The following is a 12,333-nucleotide window of genomic DNA, read 5'->3' as shown; positions in this document are numbered from 1 at the left end:
TAATGCCATCAAACTATCTCAACTTCTGTCATCCCCTTCTCCTCCTGCCTTCAGTCTTTCCCAGCATCAGGGTCTTTTCTAATGAGTCAGCTCTTCACATCAGGTGGCCAGCTTCAGCTTCAGCATCAGTCCTTCCAATGAATATTCAGGATTAATTTCCTTTAGGATTGACTGGTTTAATCTTGCTCTCCAAGGGATTCTCAAGGGTCTTCTCCAACGCCACTCAGCCTTCTTTATGATCCAACTCACATCCATACATGACTGGAAAAACCATAGCCTTGACTAGATGGACCTTTGTCAGCAAAGTGTGTCTCTGCTTTTTAATATGCTGTCTAGGTTTGTCATTGCTTTTCGTCCAAGGAGCAAGCATCTTTTAATTTCATGGCTTCAGTCACCATCTGCAGTGATTTTGGAGCCCAAGAAAATAAAGTGTGTCACTGTTTCCATTGTTTCCCCATCTATTTGCCATGAAGTGATGGGACCGGATGCCATGATCTTAGTTTTGTTTTTCTTTTAATCTTAGTTTTTTGAATGTTGAGTTTTCTTACTATTGGCTCTTAAATAATGCAGCAATCCATGTGATGTGCCTCCATGAAGAATTTGCTATGGTCAACAACAAGGGGTAAATAAAACTAGACATTAAATTATCACCATGAAATCTCTTGGCATGTATGTCCCCTTACAAAACTCTTATGTATACTGTATCTAAAAGTTGGAATCATTACTGCCTTTGTTCACATTGAGTTCTTCTTCAAGAGTCCATTTTGCCGCCACAGGGGAATATAACTGATGACCTTTATATATTACCTGTACATTTCCATTTAGTACAAAAACATTTTCAGTTTCTTGATCTCATTCTCTGTAAAATCTGCTACATACATACACCTCTTTTGGTGTATAGCCAGCCTGCATTCTTAGGCTTTGGTCTATGCTTTAATGTGGCTTTCCTGGTGGCTCAGTGGTAAAGAATCCACCTGCAATGCAGGAGATGCGGGTTTGATCCCCAGGGATGGAAATGGCAACCTACTCCAGTATTCTTGCCTGGGAAATTCCATGCAAAAAAGAGCCTGGTGGGCTACAGTCCATGGGGTCACAAAGAGCTGGACATGACTGAGCCCACACGCAGCAGCAGCAGCATGCTTTAATGTGTATTATCATATAAGCTGTATTTTTCAATAAGTTTGAAATTCAGGGATAAAACCAAAAAGAAGGAAGGCAACTACTCTTAAGCTTTTAAATTTCCAAGCAAATTTCAGTGATTCTTTTTGGACTAGAAGCTGTGCTATATAAAAACTAGACTCATATCTTAGTATTCTATGTTCCTGAGATATGAAACCTCCATATGTTGGTCCTTCTATTCACGAAGGCTTTCTCTGGTTGAGTCCCACTAGAAACTTGTTTCCAAGTCATTTCTCAAATGTTCGCTAAGAATCAGATATGGAATGTGATGGGGTATGTTGTTCTTTCTGAAGCTGATTCATGGTCTTTACAAAGATGAAAACCCAAAACTGGACCCTGGGGTAGCACCATGTATAATTTCTCTGGCCCCAACCAGAGGGTCTGCCCATTGTCCTACCACAGGGGGCTGCTGCCAAGGAAGTTTCCAGAAAGCCACAAGTCAGTGTCCAAGGCGGAAACCAACAAATGTTTCTCCTGGAGGGTTTAGGTCTTTGACTCTAAAGAAAAGCACTCCATCTTAGGAGAAGGTCCATTCTGAATTAATTTGCTGAAAATAGCCAATTTGCCAAATTTAGTGATTTCTATGACAGTTTAATTTTAGTTGGCTGGAGACCATTTTGTTTTTTTATCATAATATTTAAAAGAATGCTGAATGTGTCTCTACTCTAGGTTCCTGCAGCTACTTTGAGAGGTAAAGAGAGAAACACCAGGGAGTATGAGATTTCTTCACAGTGGGGTATATATTTATAAATATACTTAATATACTCTGGAAATAAAGTATTCAATGTTTGTCTGCCCCAACTTTTTGCTGCTGTACCTAGAGACTGAGGTGAAATATATATATATATTTCACATACACACTGCTAAGAATTCTTCCCATTCAAGATAATCTTCTTATATCCACTCAGTCTTTCTCCCATCTGTCCTTCAAACTCTAACCGCAGCAGCGAGGAGCTAAGGCAGAAACAAACTGAATAGTCCTTCAAATGCTCTTATGGAGACAAAATGACAACACCCTAGTCCATTTGATAAATTGCTTGTTCACGAAATTAGCTCTTTGTGAAAATGACCTTCAACAAACTAACCTGCCTCCCAGGTAACCTCGTTAGACACAACCCAGTATCCCCAATGAAGCCATTTCACCATTTTTACTGAGAACAATCACGATCCTGCTCATTGAGGTTAATTTAACAGAGTTACTTTGTGGGATTAATGACTGCAATTCGTTTTGGGAAAAAAGAAAAAAAAAAAAAACCTCAAATGTTTGGAGAAAATGCTCCTTCAAATACTGGTCACTGCTGTGATACTCCTTGCCTCCTCCTATTGCCATCAACTTTGTTTCCTTCAGTAGAGTCTCAGATTGTGGGACCAATTTTAAACCCAAAGAAGGATGCTTCTCAGGAACATTTTCTCTGTCCTGCCCCTTATCTGTCTGAAGTAAAAATACAGACAAGAGAACCTGACTTAATGACTGTTGCCCAGACATAAAACACAATGGGAAAAATGGCAGAGGGCAGGAACTATAAGATGTCAGACATCGTGTGTCCTTTTGTGTACACTTTGTTTTATCTGCCTTGAGAGATCTGGTTTCTGATATTTCACCCCCCAAACTTAGAGCATCTCATCACCTTTCTTATCAAATTAGTACTCAGCATCTTTGGAGCAACTGAGCACCGAGGAAGGAGAGATCATTTAGAAACCTCTTTTGCAGTTGAAGCCAGCTTTCCCCATTTGTGGCTCCTACATGCTAATCAGCTCCCTAGAAACCTCCAATCCAATTCTCACCTTCTTGAAATCCTACTGTTTGATGCTGAGGAAGCAAACACTTGGAGGGGATCCAAATATGGGGCTTGTGTGGCCAATGGCAACATGTGTAAAGGACATAATCTTGAAAGAGTAAGAGGAAAATGAAAAAGAGACCTCAAAAAGCAATCTCAGGAGACAGGACAATCATTGGTCTGACTTTACGTTCACAGCATGCCTGCTGCCTGCCAAAGGCTGCTATTCTCACGTGGTCTTTATCAGGCTGGTCCTACTGTTTTATCATGCTCCACCGCCAGGGAAAGAGATCGCAAATGTTTTCCTTTTGTGAAAATTCTCAAACTTAAAGGACTTAACTGCAAATTTATTTTGGTGATTTTTAACATTTTTGTCAATTTTAACATATAAATACAAGACAATTAAATAAATTGGAAAAGAAATATCGCAAAGACTAATCAGCACTCACAGAAGTGTATTACATTATGACTACAGTTAGTCTGGGATACAGCATTCACTTGAAATACATATGAAAGGGAACCTTAGTGAAAGACCTAACTAAAGGGTTTCAAAATGTTCCTAATAAGGACACAAAGCACTGCTGAAGCAGTTGTAGGTAGGAAGCAAGACAGACTCGCTATGACTAGGAGCAATAAGGGTTTGATACATATGGAAACAATAGCATTGCAGGATAGTTCACTGGTCCCAATAGCTGCTCCCCCTTGTCACTATACATTCATCAAGACAAGTATTTTAAAAAATAATTATAGCTCTGGCTGGGCCAGAGTGTACCAGGCATAACAATCAACAAAGTACCATGCAGTTGCCTTTTAAAGAACAGCAATATGATTCTTTTGATGTATATCTCTTTTAAAAAGTAATCCTACTCTACTCCCCTTTTCTGAAAGGCTCTGGGGATTTGAGAAGTGGCAGTGTGTGTATCTCCTCCACATTCACGATCTTCCTGCCATATGGTCCAGATTATACTTCCATCCCTCTGTGTCACCAAGGTGTTAAGCTAAACATCCTGGTGCAGCTTCCATAATCTGATGATTAGGAATGAGGTCAGGAGATGGGTGTCGGTATTGGATGCTACGTACGGTTGTACAGCTGGTACCCTGAACAATGGTGTACCCAAGAGAGTGAATGAGGCTAAAGTATGGCCTTCACTCTGCCAAATCATGAGCCCATGACACTGTGTCTGCCCAGTGGGAGCACCTTTTTCTAACTCACTCCAAGGCACTGTATGAGCTAATTGTGGCACTGTCTGCTTACATTTTTCCAGTCTGGCTGGTGTCATTATTTCTTGATTTCAGTGAAGGTCCTGTATTTCACATCCCATATAATCTCCAAAAGGAGGTTTAGAGTTCACTGAAACCAGCAACGATTTTCTGAATTATCACATTAGATGCAACAACACAACCACGATTCTACAAAGAAAGAAATTTACACAGTAGAAAATAAATACCAAAAATGCTGAAGTAAGATTTTTGACATGTGGATCACTAGAGTTTAGCTTATTTACAACAAAGGCATGCACAACAAACTCACCAACAGGATGAAGTCAATAGTGACTTTCTATGATGTTATCAACGATATATTAGCCTCTTTAAAAGAGGCTGCAAATAAACTGCTTTGATTTTGCTTTAAATGAGTCTTATTCTTAATGTGTTGTTTAAAACCAATCTTCTTTTAAAATGAAGGATAAGAAACCAAATCGCAAATGTCTTAGAACCATGGTACTATGTCTTGGTTTCCTCTTCCAATAGCAACCATTGCCCTCAATTAGCTTATGTTCATCCCAAAGTTGCTGAGTATAAAATTAGTTGATTTTATACAACTCACATTGTGTAAAAGGTTAAGACTGGACATTTTCACACTGTCAAGCAACATGCTTTGATTTTAGGAAAAGGAATCACATTTGCTCAATAAAGTGTAAGCTTCCCCGCTTTGAAGTCCTTCTTAGAGCGATACGGTTTTTACCACTGCAGGAATCTTCTTTCTCATTAAATATATGCTGTTTTCCAGTGAAATCATGGAGGCACACATCTCCATTCTGAACACTGAAAGAAACACCATTCTTCTCTGTAGAAGTATTCCCTGTATAAGGAAAAACAAAATTGGTGTCATGAAGTATCCACAGAAAGCATTTTCAAAATAAACAAACTTAAATGTTAGTTTATTCTTAAGTATGCACATGCAGATGAAATCTTTTTTAAAAACATATTTCTGGGACTTCCCTGGTGGCTCAGTGGTAAAGAATCCACCTGCCAATGCAGGAGACACAGGTTTGATACCTCATCTGGGAAGATCCCATATGCAACTAAGCCCGTGTGCCACAGCTTTTGAGCCTGTGCTCTAGAGCCAGGGAGCCACAACTACTGAAGCCTGCATGCCCGAGAGCCCATGCTCCACAAGAGAAGCCGCCGCAATGAAAAGGCCACACACTGCAATTAGAGAGTAGCTCCCACTCTCCACAACGAAAGAAAAGCCTGTGCAGCAATGAAGACCCGGCACAGCACCTCCCCAAAAAAAAACATTAGTTAAAAATAAAACCAAAAGTAGATACAGACAAATGTGAACCAAAATTAGTTCTAGGCAATCTTTATTTTAAAAAATTTTCTGATATATTGTCTTATTTTATTTACTTTTCATTCCTTTCCTTTCTTAAGACCAAAGTAAACAAAACAAATTGGAGAATCATTCAAAAACCACTTCCTATGGTAACTTTGTTAAAAATGAAATTGTAAAAATATGAAGCAAAGCAATATATTTGATTTTAAAAGGCCCAATTCCTAACTCTGGTTGACCATATACTGCAGTCAAGTACTAGAACATGTGTAATATAACCTGGGGTAATAGTCTGGTCTCCCCCAAAGGTTAAGAGAGATCCCATACAAGGTTCTTGGATTCCTAAGAGTCCTATAAAATAAAACTCTGTAATAGAGAAATCCTGAGTGACAACAGTCCTGGCAAGAAAAAAAAAAATCGTGTCTCGTACACTAAAATAGTCCCTCTGAGTCAGGATAAGACTGATTTCCAAGAAGAAACCACTGAGTACAACATCAAAGTCCAATCCAGGGGAGCTGGGCCTCCCCAACTCCAAGCAGGCCCCGAACTCTGTGTGTGTGTGTGTGTGTGTGTGTGTGTGTGTGTGTGTGTGTGTGTGCGTGTGCATGTGCGTGTTGGGGGTGGGCACAGCTGCTGAGATCCTCCAGCTCTTTGGCACCATATTTCTGACAATGTAGAAAGCTAAATAATAAGCCCAACTGTTAATTCATGTCATAATTATACTAATAATAAGAGTTCTGAGAACCTTGTAAGTATCATCTCATTTATCACTCTACAGCATGAGTGCTATTATTACCCCCATTTCACAGATGACAGAACTAAGGTTTCAGAAAGTAAATGCTTTGCTCAGGGTTACATGGCTCAGAAGTGAAAGAGTCAACATGTGATGTTTCTTTGAACTGTGAGCTTGTGGCCCTGTGTACTGAGTCAGATGGCTGCTAGTAACCCAGCCTCTGGGCTTCCCAGGTGGCTCAATGGTAAAGAATCCGCTTGCACTGGAAATAAAAGCAAAAATAAACAAATGGGATCTAATTAAAATTAAAAGCTTCTGCACAACAAAGGAAACTATAAGCAAGGTGAAAAGACAGCCTTCGGAATGGGAGAAAATAATAGCAAATGAAGCAACTGACAAACAACTAATCTCAAAAATATACAAGCAACTCCTGCAGCTCAATTCCAGAAAAAATAAACGACCCAATCAAAAGATGGGCCAAAGAACTAAATAGACATTTCTCCAAAGAAGACATACAGATGGCTAACACACACATGAAAAGATGCTCAACATCACTCATTATCAGAGAAATGCAAATCAAAACCACAATGAGGTACCATCTCATGCCAGTCAGAATGGCTGCGATCCCAAAGTCTACAAGCAATAAATGCTGGAGAGGGTGTGGAGAAAAGGGAACCCTCTTACACTGTTGGTGGGAATGCAAATTAGTACAGCCACTATGGAGAACAGTGTGGAGATTCCTTAAAAAACTGGAAATAGAACTGCCTTATGACCCAGCAATCCCACTACTGGGCATTCACATCAAGGAAACCAGAATTGAAAGAGATACGTGTACCCCAATGTTCATTGCAGCACTGTTTATAATAGCCAGGACATGGAAGCAACCTAGATGTCCATCAGATGAATGGATAAGAAAGCTGTGGTACATATACACAATGGAGTATTACTCAGACATTAAAAAGAATACATATGAATCAGTTCTAATGAGGTGGATGAAACTGGAGCCTATTATATACAGTGAAATAAGCCAGAAAGAAAAACACCAATACAGTATACTAATGCATATATATGGAATTTAGAAAGATGGTAACGATAACCCTGTATCCAAGACAGCAAAAGAGACACAGATGCATAGAACAGTCTTTTGGACTCTGTGGGAGAGGGAGAGGGTGGGATGATTTGGGAGAATGGCACTGAAACATGTATAATATCATATAAGAAATGAATCGCCAGTCTAGGTTCAATGCAGGATACAGGATGCTTAGGGCTGGTGCACTGAGACCACCCAGAGGGATGGTATGGGGAGAGAGGAGGGAGGGGTGTTCAGGATTGGGAACATGTATACACCCGTGGCGGATTCATGTTGATGTATGGCAAAACCAATACAATATTGTAAAGTAAAAAAAAAATAAATAAAAAATATGAAAAAAATAAAATGATGTTAAAACACATGGAAGAAGAAACCATTTCACAGGTAAAGATATAATTTGATATTTAACAAAATTCATAGAGTTAATTTTAAAAGATAAAGATGTAGAAATAGTAAGGATATTGAAATTTAAGGAAAAGATATTCAACAAGCATTCTGGCTGAAAATAGTGAGTAAAAAACACCTTTCTTGACAAAAAAAAAAAAAAAAAAGAATCTGCTTGCAATACAGGAGACGGGGTGGTGGGTGGGGGTGTTGATCCCTGGGTTAAGAAGATCCCCTAGAGAAGGAATGGCAACCCACTCCAGTATTCTTGCCTGGGAAATCCCATGGACAGAGGAGCCTGGTGGGCTACAGTCCATGGGGTCACAAAGAGTCAGATATGACTTAGCAACAACTATAAATTAACCCTCTAAGGCATAACTGAAATATACAGTATTCACACAAACTAGATGATGGATATGGTTAACAAAGCCCCATCTCTGGGCACAGAGATAGGCAAATGACTGACTGAGGCTGCTATTCTGAGTTAGGCATTTTGGTTTGAGGACATTTTGGTGCAGGAACAACTTGACCTGGTATAATAAACAAACCATTGACCTTCCAGCTTCTTTTCCCTCATCCATCCCAGATCCTGATGTGTGGAATGAGGAGTCAAGGAAGTCTATCTGATATGCAAGTTACATGATATTAAACCTATGGCCATTTTGGTAACCTAAAATGTACCCCACTCTCACTGTCAGCTGTGAAAAACAGCTGTTTCAAATCAACCATGTCAACTAGCTCTGCAAAAAGTGCTGCTTCCATCTGATCTCATTCCCCGAAGGATGGCAACATACTGATAGGCTAGGCAAGTGAGGCTTCATCTCTGAGTTCCTTCTAGAATATGGAAAAATTTGGTTTTAAGAGACCCAAACACTTCTATCCAAACCAACAGGCTTTACTGATAGGTTGTGATTCTTAGGATTCTTGATGATTTAGCTCACACCTCTGATTTCTCAACTTTGAATCTGGTTTGTCACACAAACTTATTAACCAGCCTTGATTGCTACTACATCTACTCTGTTTACCTACATTGAGTCACTCCTGCTATAGATATTTGACATAAAGCCCTGCTCTGCCCCTGGTATCTACAATAAAAAGCTAAGGCCCCATGGCAGCTCATCTTATATAGAAATGGTTCTCATCTTATACAGCAAGGGTTCTCCACAAGCAGCAAGGGGACAATGTTACCCCTCAGGGAGCATTTTTGCACAATATTGAGAGACATTTTTAGTTGTCACAACATGGGGTGAGTATGGGGGTACTACTGGTAGCTGGTGGGTGGAGACCAGAGATGTTGCTAGACATCCTCAAATGCACAGAACAGCCCCCCCCACAACAGAGTTATCTAGCTCCAAATGTTAACTGTGCCCAGGTTGAGAAACCTTGATTTAGAGGCATCCTTTTATTTTGCTATTTTAAAAGTTTATACAAACCAGTGAGACCTCCCATCTTTGGGAGGCTGGAAAACTATTTGTTACGTATATGAACCTTCTCACAAATTTATCTGCATTTATTATACAAATAACTAATACCCTAGAATGATAAGTAAAGGCGAATTCTCCAGGGAAGGGGAAAGTATACCAGCATAATTTAAGTTTTCATAAAAATGAAGATATATTAAGAAGTCAAAAAGATAGATAAGTTTTTATGAGTAATGAACAGCTCAGTCTTACAAAGGAAAGAAAACACAAAGGAAATTTAAGCTAGAAATGTCAGAATTAATGAGTAAAAGAGGCACAACAGAAATCATCTGTATGTCTATTGGAGACAATTCATCTTTCAATACTGGATATCTTTATGGGGATTTGGGAATTGTCACAAGGCAGCCACACTGGGGCACAGAATGAACAAGATGATAAGCAAAAAGTAGGAATGTTCAGAAGTGTTGAAGATATGTATAACTATAGATATACTAAAAAACTGATATAGTCTTACTATTTTAGGTACTGACTGCACAGAAAGACCATAAGAAGTCTTTGGGCAATACCTAAGTCAGGATTTGCCACATTAAAACTTTTAGGTCATAATCCATTCTCATCATGAAAAATTAAATCTTTAAGAAAAACAACCCTAAGGGGACATATGTACACCTATGCTTAATTCATGTTGATGTATGACAGAAATCAAAACAATATTTTAAAAGCAATCATCAATTAAAAATAAATATTTCTAAAAACCCTAAATCTTAAAAGTAAACTTGCTCTAAAATGAATAAATTTGGATGAATCAACTTTCTCTTTTACAAGGGAATTACATTTTGATCCAACAGTCATATATGTAGCTATTCACTTTGCTAAGCAAAAGTGCCATTAAAGGATAAAGCTGCTTTAATAAAACAAACACTAACTTGAGAAACAGTACATCAAGACATACATACCGTTCCCGCTGGCGAGTCCTGAGCAATCATTATTCACTAGCAGTGTGGTGGAGTGGGTGGAGTTACTGTTTGACTGTAAGGAATTTGAAGAGCTGGAGACACCTTGGTTTACAGTCTGCTTCTTTAAACCATTAGTAGCAGTCTTACTCCAGTCTATAGCAGGATAAGCATTATAGAAAAACAGGGCAGAATGTTGAAGTGCAAATGCAAGAGACACAGCGTAACTCTTTCTAGGAAATGATCTCTTGCTCTCAGATCTTATAGAGAATTCTTTCATTTAAGACTATATACATTTGTCCTTTAAATGACTCACTGGTCAAAAGTAACCTATATTCTCTCAGAATTAAAGGCCAGGCTAATTTGATTATGTCTAAAAATAGTCACTGAATTAGGTAATATTTCAAAGTCAAAGACTATCTTTACAAGAACATGGATCGACCTGCTGTGATGACTCATGGCTCTTAAATCCAGGCAAATGATTGAACTCTAGCTACTGCCATTTTCTGATCTTGTGCAACCAGACCTTTGCAATACAGCAAAGTCTGCATTTGTGGGTAATATTTATGCAAAAGGAATTGAGATTTTCAAAGAGTACTTCATTTTTCTTATTTTCTTAAAAATGATCTATTTGCTATACAACCCAGAAGGGCACAGCTGAAAATAACTTCAAAGTAATCAAATGTATGCTAAGACTTTTATGTAAAGTCTGGCCCAATAACAAATAAATGAAGTCACTGACAACCAGGACCTGTGGAGAAAACGCTGAGTCAAGATTTTAAAAATTAGGAAGGTAAATATGAAAAATTACTCTGGACAAATGGAAAACATACACTCAAAGGGAAATGAATTCTAAACATTTCACTGCTGCTTCATTGTAGAAGCAGCCAGGCCATTAATTATATTGCTCACTAAGTTCCCAGATATGACAAATTTTTTAATTCACTAGGTTTTTTTCCATAATGTTCACACTGGATATTTTCTGTTGAGCAGGTTCCATTCATTGATTTCTAGATCTGATATTCCTCTGGCATTAATTGCTTTGGATCTTAACGTATGCAATCTCTTCCTCAAGATTTAAGAAAAGGAGAAAAAGTAAGGTAAATCTTTACCAGAATTTTCAGCCAGTCGTAACTTTCCACAACACAGATATCGCCTCCACTGCTTTCTGACATTCTCTTTTGCTACACAGTAAAAGACGAATATGAAAAATCCTATGGGGTGGGGGGAAATACAACACAATGAATTCCAAACTGAGACCTGAATGTCATGAGCTTACTTCACACAATGATAGAATCTTTGGCAGCTATAGGAAAAATGAAATTTTACAGATTGAAAATAAAGCCCAAAGTCCTGGGAAAGTTTGCTATCAAAAGGCATCCTGGGAGAACTATCTTTGTAAGATTAAAATAATGTATTTATAAAAAGAATGATCATTTCATACTTCCAAAATTTACCTGTCTGGTCTCTTACATCCTGTCCTTAGCCTTCCCTATCTTTGCCAACAAAGGTCTATACAGTCAAAGCTATGTTTTTTTCCAGTAGTCATGAACAGATGTAAGAGTTGGACCATAAAGAAGGGTGAGCACCAAAGAATTGATGCTTTCGAATTGTGGTGCAAGAGAATACTCTTGAGAGTCCCTTGGACAGCAAGGAGATCAAACCAGTCAGTCTTAAAGGATATCAACCTGTAAACTGATTGGAAGACTGATGCTGAAGCTGAAGCGTCAATACTTTGGCCACCTGATACGAAGAGCCCTTTCATTGGACAAGGCCCGGATGCAGGGAAAGACTGAAGGCAAGAGAAGGGGACAACAGAGGATGAGATGGTTGGATGGCATCACTGATTCAATGGAGATGAGTTTGAGCAAACTCCAGGAGATGGTGAAGGACACAGAAGCTTGGTATGCTGCAGTCCATGGGGTTGCAAAGAACTGGACACGATTTAATGACTGAACAATGACAACAATCTTTGTTGCTGAAGTACAAGCCATCCACCCAGGAGACCAGCTCAGACCTAGGATCAGCCAACTAAAGAATGTCTCCGGCCATGTAGCTCTACAAAGATTGAGTCATGAGCCACTGCAGTCCCTGACCTTCCACACACCCTGAAAGGATTTCAGGCTGGAGATCGGGAATGAGGTGCCCTATGCTCTGGAAAAACTGGTAGAACAGGCCTTCAGATATTTTGGTATTTTCAGGAGAAAATTTTATGAGGTAGTTTCTTACATTTTCCCACACTTA

At 39.0% G+C, this 12,333-nt stretch overlaps 1 protein-coding gene across 4 annotated transcripts in view; it reads right to left on the bottom strand.

Moving 5' to 3' along the window:
- Positions 1–4,852: 4,852 nt before the first annotated feature.
- ADGRG2 (adhesion G protein-coupled receptor G2) overlaps positions 4,853–12,333 on the bottom strand; it is a 68,623-nt gene continuing 61,142 nt past the window's right edge. For all 4 annotated transcript variants that reach the window (XM_068962699.1, XM_068962700.1, XM_068962701.1 and 1 more), the window contains 3 exons: positions 11,202–11,303; positions 10,093–10,245; positions 4,853–5,037 (listed from right to left, as the gene is read on the bottom strand). In XM_068962699.1, coding sequence (XP_068818800.1) covers positions 4,853–5,037; positions 10,093–10,245; positions 11,202–11,303 — 440 coding nt within the window. The remainder of the gene's footprint in view (positions 5,038–10,092; positions 10,246–11,201; positions 11,304–12,333) is intronic.

The sequence above is a fragment of the Capricornis sumatraensis genome, chromosome X (assembly GCF_032405125.1).
Source record: "Capricornis sumatraensis isolate serow.1 chromosome X, serow.2, whole genome shotgun sequence".
NCBI classification, from domain to species: domain Eukaryota; kingdom Metazoa; phylum Chordata; class Mammalia; order Artiodactyla; family Bovidae; genus Capricornis; species Capricornis sumatraensis.
The sequence above is the reverse complement of the archived record's forward strand: the minus strand, read 5'-3'. Positions and strand labels throughout refer to the sequence as shown.